The sequence below is a fragment of the Labrus bergylta genome, chromosome 2 (genome assembly GCF_963930695.1).
Source record: "Labrus bergylta chromosome 2, fLabBer1.1, whole genome shotgun sequence".
NCBI lineage: Eukaryota > Metazoa > Chordata > Actinopteri > Labriformes > Labridae > Labrus > Labrus bergylta.
This window is the reverse complement of record NC_089196.1, coordinates 1444122-1457528: the sequence shown is the minus strand read 5'-3', so window position 1 is coordinate 1457528 and position 13407 is coordinate 1444122. Positions and strand designations below refer to the sequence as shown.

The following is a 13407-nucleotide window of genomic DNA, read 5'->3' as shown; positions in this document are numbered from 1 at the left end:
GAGACATGTAAAACAAATCACAACGAATTAACCTCCACACACAGCCCTGCCTATTGTCTCACTATTTTTAAATCCCATGGTTACATCTCTAATCTGCTCTCAGGCACCTGCACACACACACACATTCCTACACACACACACACACGCACACACACACACACACACACACACACACACACACACACACACACACACACACACACACACACACACACACACACACACACACACACACACACACACACACACACACACACACACACACACACACACACACACACAGTCTTTTAAGAGCACACTCTCGCCCAGTCCCTCTGGGGTCTCCTACTCCACGGGGATCAGTTGGAGAGGCATGGGCTCTTTTATGAACATAATGCATTATTAAGCACCTCAAACATCTCCTGGGCCTTCTGTTTATTACTGCTCTTATTAATCACTTGTGCATAATCTCGTCCCGCCCAGAGAGCTTTCATTTTCCATCAGCTTTCACATGTCGTTATTTTTCCAGGAGACTGCTGCCACAAACACACACACGGCTCTCTGTCCTGACTGTAGGTACTCAGCTGCAAAAATTACAATAAAGCCAGCCGAGCTGTGCCTGGCAGGCCTCTCCGGCTCGGGCTTGTTTGTGCACATGAAGGGTTGAAGAAGGACGACTATTCTTTATGTGTTTGAATGACTAAGGTCGCTGCATTCTCTTCTGATCATGTCTTCAGCCCTGGGAGAAATTTGACTGCACTTATAAACCGCCTCATAACAAAGAAAGACATGAGACTTAATGTGACAAAAAAGCTGCTCTGCTCTGCACTATCGCCGGTCACCACTAGCAAGCGCTGTTGCCAAAACATTTCCACAAGCATGCACACACAAAAACACACACCTCAGACGTGCCGTAGGCAGAGCACATACACACACACACACACACACACTTGGAGGGGTGTATTCAGATCAGAATCTTCAGAAAGTCTCAGTGAGCTCCCCGCTCAGATAAAAGGATGTGCGTTCTAAAAGAGAGGGGGAGCGGAGAGGATCCTGAGGGATAAGTGTGTGTACTGAGAGGAGGCAAGGAAGAGCAAACACCTGGAGCGTCAGTCTCAGGGCTACGCCCCTGGCGACAGGGCCTCGGCTGCTCTCGCAGAGGTGGCAACAAACGCCGACTTTCAAACGCCACACACACACACACACACACACACACACACACACACACACACACACACACACACACACACACACACACACACACACACACACACACACACACACACACACACACACACACACACACACACACACACACACACACACACACACACACACACACACAGAGATGAGGAGGAGGAGAGGAAAATGAGAGCACGTTTAAAGGTGCATCTCTGGGAAACCGATACATTTTGGGCTGAAGCTGCCAAGGTTGTTTTAGATTTCAGTGATCAGGACGTGTTTATCTGCGCTGATCAAAACCGTGCGGAGGTGATATAAACATTGTTAGGGAAACACGATTAACGGGGCCTCTTTCAACCTCCTGACTGGGTAGGAGTTACAGCGCACAGCATGGGGAGATGTCACAAGCAAATCAAAATATGGAGCACTAATGAAAGACTCCAGTGGATTGACATTTTGGCTCAGGGGCCTCAGCAAAGAAAAACACTTCAATCAGCTGCGTCTAGAAGTTGTTTCTGTTCTGTTACAGTAGAACTTGTCTCTGAATTAACATCATCCTGCTGGACTCTCTCACAGAGATTTGTATTCTGATGTGCTCATTGCAAAGTGGATAACTGATATGTGACCAGATGTTAATGATTGCAGGATACAACAGGTCACATATTGAGCTGCGTGTGCGTGTGTGTGTGCCCCTCCCCCCTCCTCGCCTCGCTCATCCTGTGCATTCATTAACTCCACTGTTGGCCTCTTCTGATTGGACCAGAGGCCGTGGTGTCGGCCACACAGAATGAGGCCGTACACACACACACATTGAGAGAAAGGTATACTCTCAGATGAAATAACAGGAGAGAGAGAATGAATAGTAATAACTGCATTAAGATTAACGAGCATGGGCTGTAAAGAATAATTGCGTCTGTCAAAAGATTAAAAATACATGAGCTGTGGCGTTTGTTTGGGGGGGAACGGTGAGGATGCTGGCCGCTGTGTTTGAGGGGCAGAGAGAGAAATGAATCGGGGCGACGGCCAAATGAGCGTCCTCCAGAGTACCTGGAGTCATCCATTCAAACACGGGGAGGTGCTGGGAGAGGGGGGAGTGTGACCTTGGACACTCACAGCAACATATACAGTGACAAACAGGCTGTGTATGTGTGTGTGTGTGTGTGTGTGTGTGTAGTATATGATACTGGTTTAAATACTTCAGTTTATCATTTTTTGGCATCAGAATTTGTTTTGAGATCAATCATTTAAGAAGTGCTTCATTACATGTCTTATCATAAACTAACTAGGGTGAGGGTTAGAACTTTATTCTACTGGGGGGGGGGGCCTCTGGTCCCGCATGTCGTTCCCTACTCTCTCTCTCTCCCTGATCAATCAATCAATCAATCAATCAATCATTATTATTAATACAGTGTAATTCATAACAGAGTCTTTACTAAAAAGCATATGAGATAATAAGCAGGAAGGATTACTTCTTTGGATTCCTCACGTTCCTGTTCTTCCTCACCGCTGAGGTGGAGGTTGGAGCAGGTCGAGGGTGAATGAGGACGACTTCTGGATGTTGTCTGTATTTCATCTTGAACGTCAGTGGTGAAAACTTCAAGTTTATCTATCATAAAATTTTGAAGCTGTGTTCACACCTGTAGCTCGTCTGCTTTATCTCATTCAGGTGATGACCCCTTGGGGTCTTTTTGTGGTCACACAATATTTTAGAGCGGGCCAAAGTTCTGGATGCTGGGTCCATTTCAATCTCACTGCGAAAGAAGCGCTCCATGGTTCCTTTATGTAGCGAGTGGAGACGCCATCTTGGCTAACTTGTTAATATCCTCATCAGAGTGGATTACTGTGTTCACACACGACCCCGTTTCAGAAGAACTTCTCTAAACACTCCAGGTCCAGTGGGCCTCTTTGTGCACCCAGACTCTTTTGAGGGTGAGACAGCATGGCACGGTGGCTACAGGTGCAGAGGGCTTGTCTAAGCCAAAAGAAGATCAATACACGTTCAGCGTGTCATCTCAGCTGGAAAGATGACATCATCAGATGGTAATCCTCCAGAACCAGCTCCTCATGTTCACCATGGATGTTCTGGAGAGAGCTGCGAGCACTCAGCCTCCAAAGCAGGAAGCTACTTTTCAGACCACCATATCTCTTCTTCTTCTTCTCTTATTAATCATGTTACATGCAGACGTGCACGTTCAGATTTTAAAGTCTTTTAAAGGAACTTTTTCAGACACAGTTACAAAAAATAATGCACCTCTTATCTAACGACTTCATCAAAATACTGTTCAAACATGTTACATTCAGAACATGTGTACAATGTAACAGTGAGGGCCTGATGTTTGTATTAATACGTCATAAGGAACTGGGACAACACATGGAAATTAGCTAGCTAGCTAAATCTGGTACAAAGCATCTCTTCTCTTCTGAGGCCAATGTTTTTTTTTGTACACTGTCCCTGCTTCAAATAAACGATTAAACTAAACTAACATCACTGTGCAGGCTTCGCTGACCTCAGAAGACGTCATTTTGTGAGAGTCTCACCACTAATATTTTAGTCCCAGAAACTTACAAAACGTACTCGCAATTTGTCTCGTCTTAGTCATTGAAAAACAAACATTTATCATCTTATTTTTGGTTAATAAGACGAGCACTGGTTTCCAGTTGATGTTGGGACTCATTTATCTTAAAACACTGGGAGTTGAGTCCGTTCTGGTCTTCAGAAAGTTTCATAAGAAAATGCCTCCCAGAAGACTCGCCTTAAGGCCTCCATATGAAAGGTATAGGTCAGAAAATCTAACTGACTACATCTTCAAAGAATCAGATTTCTTATCAAGAAAGTAGCTCCATTCAAAGTGTGTGTGTGTGTGTGTGTGTGTGTGTGTGTGTGTGTGTGTGTGTGTGGTGCTGCAATATCAAGCAGAGAGCACTTCAAGGGAAAATAGAGACCTTTAAAAGTCAGTTGCTGCGATGGCTTTTTCTGTGACTCAGACTTTTATGTGGTATTCATTGAATGTGTAAACAGCATTCTCTCCTCCTGCCACAAGTGTTCTTCTGATCTACGCTGAGTCTCCTGCAACACAGAGCAATACGCTACATGTGCCCTGACATTGAAATAAACAACTGAATAAAGTCACAACGCGTCTCTCCCTCTAACTTACTGTCTGTGCCCCCCCCCCCCCCCCATCAGCCTCATCAGGCCTCATGCGTTCCACACGAAGCCAGACTTCAGTTGGGATTTTAATTGGCTCTCCACAATCAACAGCCGAGCTCCTCAAGGATGTGTTCGCTCCTCAGCCGGGCTACACTCAAGGACCAATACTGGATTTTGAAGTGGCCTCACGCAGAGTTTTTGGAAACCACTCTGAGAGCGCAGACTTTGAAAAATAGATAAGAGCCACAGGGGTGTGGGGGGTTTTATGCATATTACATCCATGTGCTGTAGCTCCATATCGCCGCATGGCAAAGGAATGACTTTACAGCCGTTAAATGTTGCTTCATGTACATGATTTATGTCTGTGTGTGTCCGTAAAGGGACGGTCCAGAGAGAGAGGTTTGAAGGAGAATCTATGTCAGGGGAGGAAGTCGTGTGTGTGTGTGTGTGTGTGTGTGTGTGTGTGTGTGTGTGTGGCTGGTGTTTAGTGGGAGACTCACCTGGGGCCTCGATAAGCTGTTTGTAGATTCCCAGGAATGCAGACTCGGCCTCCTTACTGCGCTTGTTCAGAGCAACCACCTGCAGGGGAGAAGAAGACGACATTAAAGGTAAACATCCTGTCGTGTGTGTCGACAAACAAATCACAGCACATTTACATATCGGACATTAATTGAACACTTTTACAGAGAGCGGGAAAAAAGCTAAAAATCTTCAATTGCTTGCAGTGAATCGATGGAGAGCAGAGCAGAGGTCAGCCTCAAAAACATCCCTCCAATAAATGAAACGGACACTCTGCTTATGTACTGGAGCGTTAGTTTGTATGACTGAGACATTCTGTGCAGCGCTGCTTACACATTACCACAGACTACCAGGAGAACATGTTAGAATATATGTGGATATTCTCCCCGTGCAGCGAGCGAGCTGCTGAACGTTGTGAGGTGACATTTGGCCTGGTAAATGTAGGTGACGGTGTTTGTGTGAAGGCACTCAGCATCTGCTATCCTCGGCTCTGCGGGTGACGCAAACCAATTAACGATTCATTAGGAGGGACAAAGAAAGCGAATTAGCCACCACCTGGCCCCATGGAGAGGGCACCTGCACTAGTGGGTATGTGGGTTACTCCGGCTTCAGCTCCCACTAGGACCAGTCAGAGGACCGTCCTCTGCTCTGCAACAGTAAATCAGATCAGGCTCCTACAAATGACCCCCCCACTCAGAGAGCAGACGGAATTCAAATGATTGTCATCTATTGTCTGTGTCGTTTCTGTCACTGTCGATTACAGCCTCTGTTGGACGGGCTCGATGTGCTGAGGGGTCAAGGCTGAGCCATGGCTGCTCCTTTCGGTGTGGCCATACTTGAATGAAAAACATCCGGCTGAAAACACTTAGAGCAGTGCTTCCCAAAGTGTGGGCCACCTGGTGGGCCGTGTGGGTACTGCGGGTGGACCGCGAAAAGCCCTCCACCAATTATGAAAATAAAATAAATATCACAATAATCATGATTTACCATGAGTGAACCCTTTAAGTGATTAGTAAGGCGTGTCATGACTATTCATGGACATAATGTTCAGTAAACTTTGTGTCTCTCTTGCCATAATATCATGTTGTCATATCCAATCATTTACCCTTACTGAAAGTTATAGCTGTAGTCATAAAATAAAATGTATAATGGGCCCTGGAGTAATTTAGTATTTCAAAGTGGGCCGCGGCAGTCTTAAGTTTGGGAAAGGCTGACTTAGAGGAATGGTGGTGGTGTGTTGGGGCTGTTTAGTAGGGTTATAAATAAGGTGTGTGCAAACAGCGAGGGGAACGGAGGGCCTTTGATATACTGGAAATGGCTGGCCCTCCTCCCTCGGGAGGCATAACGACAGCATCATGTTTAAAGAAATATCATAAAGATCAAGCAAATCCCCCCCATCACTCCCACTCAGAGCCGCTCAGAGGAGTTCATGGAAATGGAAAAGGCTGGAGCACAATCAATACAGATCCAATAGTCTGCAGCTCTCAGCCTGCTCCCTGCTACACTATGCTGTTGTCTCACTCAGCTATACCCCAATTCACCCCCCCCCCCTCCCCCGACACACACTAAGCTCCATTTAAAGCACCATCCCCTCTCCCCTCCTTTCAGGACACGATGTTAACGTTCATTCACAAACGGTGAAAATGTGAGAAGCACCACAGCTACATGAACACAGTATCCACACGGGTTATGAGTTCATAAACACCTCTGCACCTTTAAGAAAAAGCTAAAGACCCAGCTCTTTCATGAATACCTACTAACTAAATGATGATGGTCTCCATATTATTGATGATGATGATGATGATGGTAATGACGATGGTTTTTGTTTGATAACGATGACTTATAAGATGGTTTCTATACTGATTAGAGCTCTCAAGAACTGCCCTCAATGTTGTGCTTTGCCTCTGGTCACTTCCTGTCAGCACCTGTGTGTCCAATCAGACTCAAAGCTGATCGTTTGCTCTTACTGACATTGTTCCCTTTTTTCTAGATCTTTGCTTGTGTTGTACTTACTCTCTGATGTACGTCGCTTTGGATAAAAGAGTCTGCTAAGTGAATTGTAGAATTGTAGAATAAACAGCGTTGGTTCAGTTCAGCGTTACTGAGGAGAGACTGTTGTGTGTGTGTGTGTGTGTGTGTGACACTCTCACCATGAACTCAAGCTACTTCAGTTTCACCGTGAGCCAATAACAAACCTGAGCTCTCAGGCTTAACATCCAGCAAAGCCCCTAAAGCAGTGTGACATCCAGACAAACTGTTATCAACCTGAGCTTACATTTGAACTACACGGCCACTACAGCAGGGCGGCTGAACCCACCCGCTAGTCATCAACTTTTCAGTGACAGTCTGCTGGCCGGGTCTGTGCTTCCTCTCTAACATATACATCAAGTAAGGCGCCCCTCTGCATGTGTAAAGAGCCTGAGATCCTGGGGAAGGCTCCTTCTCCCAGAGACTCTCTCGGGGGTCTCCAGACCCTCCATCATCCTTTAACGAGAGAACACAGAGATTACCTCCACAATCACACCATTAACCTGCCTACAGACGCTGGAAGAGACATCAATCACACGCCTGCCTGATGCCTTTACACGTTGGTATAGATACACCCCCCCCACCCACCCCCCACACCCACAACCCACCCCATGCTATCAAAGCACTCCGAGGTGTGGTGCATTAATACGGGCTAATCAGGGAGTCGTCTTCATCTCCATGCTAATCCAACATCTAGCATGGCACTGGGGTTCAAAGATATGAGGATGTAGAGAAGGTGAGATAGAAATACAACTGGCAAATCTTTTCCCTTCTTTTTGGATGCAGGATATGGCTCCAGCCCCCCCCCCCCCCCCGACTTCCACTCACAGCATTCTTTGTTTTCACCCGTTTTGTGATAAAGGATATGGCCACCATGGGAATGGGCTGGGCCACAGGTTGGTTTTACAAGCAGGAAGTAAAAGCCTGGGGCAGAGAAGCCGTAGAGAGAGAGAGAGAGACAAAGGAAACCTGTTAGCGCTCCTCCATAACTCTTCATGCAGCAGCAGCAGAGTGGGCAGCACACACCGCCTCTGGGACAAGGTTGCTGCTACTGCTGGGAAATACTTACTGAGAAGCCTTTGAGGATACTTACAGTACCCGCTAGTGAGGCTGCTGTGTTTGTGTGTGAGACGACGAGCTAACATACGACGGGTAGAGAGACATAAATGAAGGAGGAGGGAACACATCAAGTGGGGGGGGAGCTGAGTGAAGGGCTTCTGAGAGAGACAACGGGAAAGAGAGGTTCCCATAAAAAGTGCAATTAGCAATTATGCAGTCATCAATTACAATTATCACAACTGGTGATTATGCAATTATCACTCTAAATCATGGTTTTCCCCCCACTGCCTTACCAGTTTGCCCCCCCCTGTGATTTGGTTGTTTGGGGATGGGACGTGATGATGCAGGTGATTAGAGTGTGAGATGATGAGGGAGATGTTGGGCGTGCGTGAGAGCAGACTGCATCTGTGTACACACTGAGGTTTCACTCTCTCTATTTTACGTGTACGTGTACGTGTGCGTGTGCGTGTGCGTGTGTGTGGATTTCAAGGTGAATGTGGCTGGTCGTGTGGGTGCTGTGGGGACAGTAAATGTATGGTTCCACAGTCCCTGAGGCCTCTAAATTACCTGTCATCTTCCCCATGATGCAAAGGTCAGTGCACAATCATAGGGAGTCCATCCGACTGCGCTGCTCGCCGAGCGCCGGTCCAGCCCACAGGCTGACAGGATGTCACAACAACCCCCGATCCCGCTCCATGCTTATTAGAACAAAACAGTGGGAAGCCCAACACCACCACAACACCACTTGTCACAACACCTTCCTGAAGAATCCACTGGCACCCTGACAAACGCTCCGTCCTCGGTGTTACAGAAAATAATGTGAAAATGAGGAACGTCCGTCGATGCTCCTCCATTCAAATAAATATATTTTATATTTCTATACATTTCTACAAAGGAATGTTAGGGCCACATTGAGGGGGAGAAAATCTGAGATTTCAACATCAAAGTCAAAAATTTAAGAGAATAAAGTTGTAAATTTAAAGTAAAGTCAGACATTAAAGTTGTAAGAGAATTAAGTCGTACATTTGGAAGAATATCGTAAATTTACAAGAATAAAGTCATAAGAGATTAAAGTCGTAAAGAATAAAATAGTAAATTTAAGAGATTAAGGTCGGAAGAGAATAAAGTCGGAACTTTAAGAGACTATCATACATTTCAGAGAATAAAGTCGTAAATTTATGAGATTAATGTCGTAAAGTCGTAAATTTAAGAGATTAATGTCGTAAAGTCGTAAATTTAAGAGATTAATGTCATAAAGTCGTAAATTTAAGAGATTAATTTAATCCCGGACAAAGGGAGGAAGTAAAACAAGAAACACATGGGACAAGAACTACAAAATAAAACAGGAAACACTAAAGACACACAGAAAATGTACCAGTAACCATACACACAGGAAGTAGAGAAACACGAGGTTAAGAAATTTCAAAATAAAACAGGAAACACTAAAGACTAAACTAGAGAAAAACTCATGAAGGGAAAAGAGAAACAATAGGAGAAGAACTACAAAATAAAACAGGAAATACAATTATACCGGATATTAACGCAGGGATTAAAGCAACACGAGGGATGAACACTAAATAAAAAGTGAAATTAACAAAATGTAAAACCAAACATGACCAGTTCATGACATGATGCTTGTCTCCCTTTGTGTGTATCTTTATTATTTTATTGTTTTATTTCCACGTGTAGTTCTTTATGGTTTCCCTCGTGTTGATTTATCCCTCCACCATGTGTATTTTTATGTTAATGTTTCTGGCTTAAGTTTTCACAGTTTCCTGTTTTAGTTTGTACAATATTTCTTGTTTCCTTTTTGGAATTTTAAGTTTCACTATGAACTCTGGAAGAAGTACATGTTTTTGCCATTTGTTTCATAAAATCTTCATGTGGGTCCTCTAAAGCCATTTTCACATCTTCACTCCTAACAGTTCTGAATTATAATGATTGACCTATTTAAAAAAGTAAGATGAATCTGCACACCTGATTCTGTTTTTATTTATTTTAAAATCAAATCAAGAAAGACCGCTGCAGTCCAACATTTATCTTTGAGTAGTTTCCTTTGTTTGTGACTCGTATGTTCCACAAGGTGAATGTAAAACAAAACAAAATGTCCTTTCCACAGGAGAGGGGGAAGATGATAGTTTTGCTGTGCCACCCAGCACTTCTGCAGCTGTCACTGCCGGCTCTGCTTTGTGTGGAGTGGAGGTTCAGAGGACAGGCGGGAGCAGAGAGATGAGTTGGTGTGGAGTGACTGATGAGTGGGAGGAGGAGAGGGGCAGAGGTAAACACTTCTACAATACAGTCTGGAAAGAACCCCACACACACACACACACACACACACACACACACACACACACACACACACACACACACACACACACACACACACACACACACACACACACACACACACACACACACACACACACACACACACACACACACACACACACACACACACACACACACACACACACACACACACACAGCAGGCAGAAACAGGCGTCACCGTGCCCTCACACAGACGCAGACGACACTCTGACTGTGTTTGAGGGCAGATTTAATCACTGTGACACCCGTCTCCGCGTGGCGGTAGCAGCACGCCGGTGGCCGTGGCCGTCTCTCGATGCCCGGCGAGATGAGCAGTCAGAGCACTGACACACATCTCGTCGCCACGTCAATTCCAATCAGTGGTCCCTGTCAGTCACCACGCTTACAACGGGCCGACGCCACTGCAGAGCTGCTGTCTCAGCCAAATAAATCGCCAAAGCTCACCGATATTCTTCTTCTGTCATGTTTCGACCGCTCGAGTGACTACATCCTGCTAAAAGCACAAACGCAGCGCGGGGACAATTTGTTTCATGGCAGCCTTCCTGGAGAGGCTCGGCCTTCAGTGGATGAAAGTAATGAAGGACACGGAGCATGATGAGGAGAAAAATGTAATCTGAACGGCAGCTTTAAAGATCGCCCTGATCTGCTGAAGATCAAAAGATTAACTCATTATTTTTATTGCATACGCAACACAAATGAAGAAGAATATGTTTGTAAAGCGGGAGAAGCACCCATTCATCTATTTCAGGTAAGTCTCAGTTTAACTACAAATAGTAGCCTATAGGTCAGGGAGTCCCATAGAGGGGGTCAGGTCCAAGTGTGGGGGTCATGAGACAATCAGAACAGGGTCGTGAGATGCCTTCCAAAAACACAAACAAAAAGTTAAAGGGGACATATTATGAAAAATCCACCTTCACAGTGTTGTTGAACATATATTTGGGTAACCTGAACGTCTGCTGACCCACAACATGTGAAATAAACCCATCCATTCCTTTGTTTGTGGTCTGCATAAGTCTTACAACACAGAGAAAATGCTCTGTTTCAAATGTGCTCTCCTTGTGATGTCACAGTGGAAAAATAATACCCTCTCCTCCCCTGGTATCTCCACCCATAGACTCCACCCCCAGCCTACAACAAAACTTTTGAGCAGTTCGCCAATTTTTATTCTAGCTAGGGAAGGAGTGATGTCTACTGGGAAAACTCGGGGGGGGGGGGGGGGGGGGTCATTGCATTTAAAGAGACACACACACCAAAACAGAGCGTTCTGAGAGAGCTGGTTTATACAGGGTCACAAACCTCCTCTGGTGCTTGATTCATGTTATATTTTGACCAAAGCACAGCACAGATGTTTCATTTAGACCACAGGGGACTGTTAGAAAAGGTGGAGGAGGGGGATACTCTTTAAAATGTCATTTTTTACCAATTAATATTAAACTTGTTAATTAAAACCAATAACAGATTGGTTTGCTGAAATAAAAGCAACGTGTAAAAAATCCTTAAAAGACACATTTGCACTTACACATTCACACACTGATGGTAGAGGCTGCTGTGTAAAGAGTCCATTAACTCATCCATTCATACACATTCACACACTGATGGTAGAGGCCGCTGTGTAAAGAGTCCATCAGTATTAACTCATCCATTCATACACATTTACACACTGATGGTAGAGGCTGCTGTGTAAAGAGTCCATCAGTATTAACTCATCCATTCATACACATTTACACACTGATGGTAGAGGCTGCTGTGTAAAGAGTCCATCAGTATTAACTCATCCATTCATACACATTTACACACTGACGGTAGAGGCTGCTGTGTAAAGAGTCCATCAGTATTATCTCATCCATTCATACACATTTACACACTGATGGTAGAGGCTGCTGTGTAAAGAGTCCATCAGTATTAACTCATCCATTCATACACATTCACACACTGATGGTAGAGGCTGCTGAGTAAAGAGTCCATCAGTATTAACTCATCTATTCATACACTTTCACACACTGCTGACAAAGCAGCGGGAGCAACTTAGGGTTAAGTGTCTTAAACAAGGACACATCGAGGTGAAAGATGACCTACTCCGCCACTGAGCCACAGCCACCCACAAAGACATGATATTGTGTGTTTTTTTAACTTCTGTATTCCTCTGTGTTGTTCAGATGTCAGTGTTTGGATCGGCTTATGATCCAAGTACCCTGCTGTGCGCTACATAACATGCTTTAAGGACATGCTTTCTCCAAGGACAGAGGGGGGTCCCCAGGCTCTAGATGTGAACCAGAAAAAGGAACAATTTTTGGGGGGATTAACCTGCGACTAACGGGTCTTACAGGTGAATGTAGGATCAATCATTCCTGATGCATCCAGGAGGTTAATCGGATTTCATGAAACGTTGTAAAGCAGAAGATAGGATCAACAAAACTATAAATATTCAACCTCAGAGGAGCATGCACGTCTGCAAGACTTTTCATGGCAAGCTAACACACATCAGGGTCAACATGAAGACACATAAAGATGTTCTATAAGATTGACTTTTTCATCTTAGCCATAGGTGGAGTTGTCTTTATTCATCGTACAGCTGCTGAGATGATCTGTGACTGATGAACACACTGACACTGAGAAGGTACATTTAGATATACGATGTAACTGTTTTTACAGTTAAATATGAAGCGAGCCACAGTGAGTAAGACCTCAGAGGAATGCCCTGTGGGATGGTAGCAGTTATGACCCACGCTGAGAGGAGTGAAGATCTCTATAGATCAAGGTGGAGCTGACGTAATCCCCGTGGACGCAGCACACCAAGCAGCCAGAGAGAGAAAGAACATGGCACAACATTAAACCCAGATCAAAGGGCCTTCTGTCTGCAGCACGCAGCAGGTGCCTTCTGGGTGCCCCTCCACCATCAACAGGCGGCAGAAACCCTGTGTTACTCGCCCTCTCTCTCTCAACGAAAAAACTCAAAAGCAACAGCCTCTGCACTTCCATCTCAAAGTCACAGCAAAGTCGAAGTCAAGAGACAAACGGAGGGAAGAAAACAAATCTTCTCTGAATGTCTTTGTAGATCAAAAGACAAGAGTTGTCATCTTCTTTGAGCCGCTGCTTTTCAAATGTTTGATGCAGCAAATGACCTAAACCTTGAGTAGAATGTGTCTGAAAGAAAATGTATCTAC

At 44.9% G+C, this 13407-nt stretch overlaps 1 protein-coding gene across 3 annotated transcripts in view; it reads right to left on the bottom strand.

Moving 5' to 3' along the window:
• The window catches only part of cux2b (cut-like homeobox 2b), a 96942-nt gene that overhangs the window by 23146 nt on the left and 60389 nt on the right, over positions 1 to 13407 (bottom strand). For all 3 annotated transcript variants that reach the window (XM_065962634.1, XM_065962633.1, XM_020636404.3), the window contains exon 4: positions 4810 to 4888. In XM_065962634.1, coding sequence (XP_065818706.1) covers positions 4810 to 4888 — 79 coding nt within the window. The remainder of the gene's footprint in view (positions 1 to 4809; positions 4889 to 13407) is intronic.